Below are 4,354 nucleotides of genomic sequence, written 5' to 3' on the forward strand. Positions count from 1 at the left end.
TTATAATGTAGATAGCAACATTACATAACATAGGAACACTACTCTACATTATAACAAACACTACTCTACATTACATAGGTTACTCTACATTATAAACACTACTCTACATTATAGCATAGCAACATTACTCTACATTATAGCATAGCAACATTACTCTACATTATAACATAGGAACACAACTCCACATTATAACATAGCAACATTACTCTACATTATAGCATAGCAACATTACTCTACATTATAGCATAGCAACATTACTCTACATTATAACATAGGAACACAACTCCACATTATAGCATAGCAACACTACCCTATATTATAACATAGGAACACTACTCTACATTATAGCATAGCAACATTACTCTACATTATAGCATAGCAACACTATTCCACATTATAACATAGGAACACAACTCCACATTATAACATAGGAACACTACTCTACATTATAACATAGCAACAAATGTAGAGTAATTAGCATAGCAACTAATGAACACAACTCCACCTATGTTATAATGTAGAGTAATCTATGTTATTATGTAGAGTAATGTTGCTATGCTATAATGTAGAGTAGTGTTGCTATGCTATAATGTAGATTAGTGTTTCTATGTTATTATGTAAAGTAATGTTGCTATGCTATAATGTAGAGTAGTGTTGCTATGTTATAATGTTTCCCTCTAGTTTATCACCGTTAAATTAGGGATGACTGGCTCGGTTATCCCTCGTGTAGCTTTACTCGAAATCAACAACAAGTTAAATTAGTGTCTCAATCTGTTAAATCACGAAAATAAAATGCAAACATACAAAAGCAGAAGTTTTCAAAGAGCAATTAAGAAAAAGATTTAAAACGCATAATGAAAAAGATATGGATACATACTTTTTAACACAGTTAATGAGTACATTAAAGAAAATAAACATATCTAAACACCAAGTTTCCCAGCTGTTTCAATTCATTTCCATAATTCACAAGTAAGTAATAAGGATCATGCAACTAAAGAAATAAAAGTAATTACATCTATAAAATATACAAAAAATACATCTCCAGGTGAGGATGGGATACAAGCATTTCTTCTCAAAAAGGTTACTCATAAATTGTTTAACCATCTAACTGCATTATTCAATTTATCCCTAAACTCAGGTTATATCCCGGACTCTTGGAAACAAGCAAATGTTTCTAAAGGAAGGCAAATCAGCGAATATACCGTCAAGATAGCAACCAATTAGTCTGAAGAGTTGTATAGGCAAAATTTAAGAAAGAATAATTAGTAATAGGCTTTCCACTTTTCTAGAGATATTATCAAAGTACCCGAAGTTCAAAACTGTTCCAGAAAATTTCGACAAACAACTGATCATTTAGTAAGATTAACTGAAACCATAATAGATAGCTTTAATCATAAGAAATACACTGTCGCTTGCTTTCTCGATACAGAGAAACCATTCGACTCTGTATGGCATAATGGCTTAAGATACAAAATGAAACAAGTGGATTTCCCGACAGGTGTTATTCGCTGGTTGTCTAACTTTTTAGATAATAGAAAATGTCTAGTGAACGTGAAGGGCACCTACCTGGAATATTTTACTCCCGAGGCAGGTGTTCCCCAGAGCCCTATTTTTTTCATCATGTATGTAAGCGACATGCCATTAGAAGATCCAAATTTTAGCCTAACCTCACGATTTGCAGACGATATGGAAGAGTTCCACGACCCCTTCGATTGCAGCTACAAACTTTCAAGAAGTTCTAAGTCAAAACGTCGAGTACTGTCCAAAACACAGAATAAAAATAAAAGTTCCAAAAACTAACCTAATTCTATTTTCAAAGTCAACAAAAACGCTTAGAAACCCTCTAGAAATATAACTGCACGGAACTCTTTTACATGTCGTCACTTCAGCAAAATATCTTGGAGTAACGTATGATTCAAAATTAACTTGGAAACCTCATATCAATCAAATCAGAAACAAAATATGGCAACGAGTAAACTATATCAAGGAATTGACTAGTAAAAACACACGAGCCACACCAGAAAACATCATTAAAGTTTATAAACAATACGTACGACTTGTAGTAGAATACGCTTGTTCTGCTTGGACTAATGTAGCATCAACACATATAAAGAAATTACAGACCATATGAAATGCAGTAATCACCACAGCTTTCAGAGTACCCAGACCAACAAACCAAATATTCATGCATAAATACGTAAATATAAAACCAATCCACGACATAGTCATAGATTGCTCGTTAAAATATTTTGATAAAAAATTATATAAAAACGATTCACTAACCTCAATAGATCGCGATATCATACATGATGATGATATTGATAGTCCTAAGTATCTGTCTCCACTCAATTTTTACTACAGAAAAGTCCATTTGCACTAGACCATAATATATCGCTTAGAATTAGGTATCACATGTGTATTTAAGAGGTATTATATGTGAATTAAACGTCTGGTAACTACTTCAAGTGAAAAAAGTGACTTTTGCTATGGAACTGTTTGTGAGTGTAAACGACTAAATACCTATTCACACAGACTTTTAAATCTACGTCAGAGCCATCTTATTGGCTTCACGAGATTTACCTTCTATACAGTTAGAAAACAAGAAAACAGTTTTATTCCCAACATGCATCATGTTAATAAATTTCTGCTAATTAAAAACAAAGGACGTAGTGTAATTTGTAGTGTCTTGGTCATTTTTGATATTTTATAGATATTATTTTCATGGCAATGCATCACGACCTGTCCGTGACTGACGTAATAATTGTCCCCCCGTTGGCTAGGCGGTAAATCTTATAACTTACAATGGTAAAGGGCACAGCGGTATGTCTGCAGACTTACAACGCTAGAAACCGGGTTTCGATATCCGCAGTGGGCAGAGCACAAATAGCCCATTGTGTAGCTTTGCGTTTAATAACGAACAAACAGACTGCGTAATTAGTACATTAAATTATACGTAATGGAATTAACCAGTAATTTTGTACAGCTGATGGACATGAATTTTCTTATTTTCACACATGTGTATAGTTGCCAATATTTTCAAGTAAGCACTTTTATCATAAACCAAACATCAATCTCATCAAAGCTCAGGGAGTTCCGTTTTAAAGTTATATTTCTATAACAAACTAAACGTGTTCGCTCCCCTTAGATATCCAGTTTGTCATTCCCTAGCCCACTATGATCTTAACGGTCTTGTGTTTGGTACTCTGTCACTCCCACCCCCACACTGATCACTGGGATAATGGTTGTTAGGATTGCCCATTCCTTTGCTGAATTATTCAGAAACATAATACACAATTCGCTAACATTAATACAGCTTCTGATAGGACTAACATAATCCACAATTCGCTAACATTAATACAGCTTTTGATAGGACTAACATAAAGAAACAGTTAGTAAAACAATCTGACGCATAAACAAGTAGAAACAATTTTCTACAACGTTGATATTCGAATAGCCCCTAATCATCACCGAGTGAAGAATCACAATGCTCCGTTAAGAGTATTTTAGAACACCAAAGAAACAGATCGACTTACTGGAAGGGAAAGCCTGTTTTTTTTATGAGTGAAGAGTGAAAGTTTGTTTGTTTGCTTGGAGTTAAGTACAATGGGCTATCTGTGCTTTGCCCACCACAGGTATCGAAATCCAGTTTCTAGCGTTGTAAGTCCGCAGATATACCGCTGTGCCACTGGGGGGGCGAAGAGTGAAAGACATAAAAGCTTGGGTTAACCTACAAATACGAATTTTTATATGCTGATTTTACTTCACTATACCTTTAAATCTTACTTTCAATTTTACTTCTACATTATTTTAACTCATAAATCTTTCCTTAGTTCTATAGTACATACTATATATATATAAGTCCGTTCTTTCCTAACCTCCTATCCTGACTTATTGTTACTTACGGTAGCGAGCTACTATTTGTTTATTAAGACACTTCTTACCCTCAACACCAACGTCAAATATTTTTATCCTTCCGCCAACATTGAGTCCAGCTTTAATGTGTGTCTTCTCTCGATTATTTTTGAAGACAAATCGAAGAGATGCTATTAAATCTCCGCCATACGTAACGCTTCTAACGTAGTGTGTTCCTAAAAAGTCTTTGCTGTTTCCCTTCCAATCATCCTTAGGTTTCGCATCAGGCGGAAGAATCATGGTAACCTGTATCCAATGACCCAGTAATTTAGAAATTGGTGAATTGCAAATACAGGCTTAGGATATTGTATAACAAGTGACAAAACTCAATCACACGTGAGGATAGTACTGTTGCGTCATCGAGGTCACGTGACTGGTGTGGCGCCACCTATTTTCTAGAACTATCCTGTACCTTGGCGAATGCTCTAGTATTTACTAGATA

The 4,354-nt window shown here is 34.7% G+C and overlaps 1 protein-coding gene across 1 annotated transcript in view; it reads right to left on the bottom strand.

The window, feature by feature from the left end:
- Positions 1 to 3,941: 3,941 nt before the first annotated feature.
- LOC111088632 overlaps positions 3,942 to 4,354 on the bottom strand; it is a gene marked incomplete at its 3' end in the record, with an annotated part of 6,924 nt that continues 6,511 nt past the window's right edge. Inside the window, exon 3 of the mRNA XM_022399324.1 lies at positions 3,942 to 4,158. Within this exon, the coding sequence (XP_022255032.1) occupies positions 3,942 to 4,158 (217 nt within the window). The remainder of the gene's footprint in view (positions 4,159 to 4,354) is intronic.

This window comes from Limulus polyphemus, unplaced genomic scaffold (genome assembly GCF_000517525.1).
Source record: "Limulus polyphemus unplaced genomic scaffold, Limulus_polyphemus-2.1.2 Scaffold4156, whole genome shotgun sequence".
Lineage (NCBI taxonomy): Eukaryota > Metazoa > Arthropoda > Merostomata > Xiphosura > Limulidae > Limulus > Limulus polyphemus.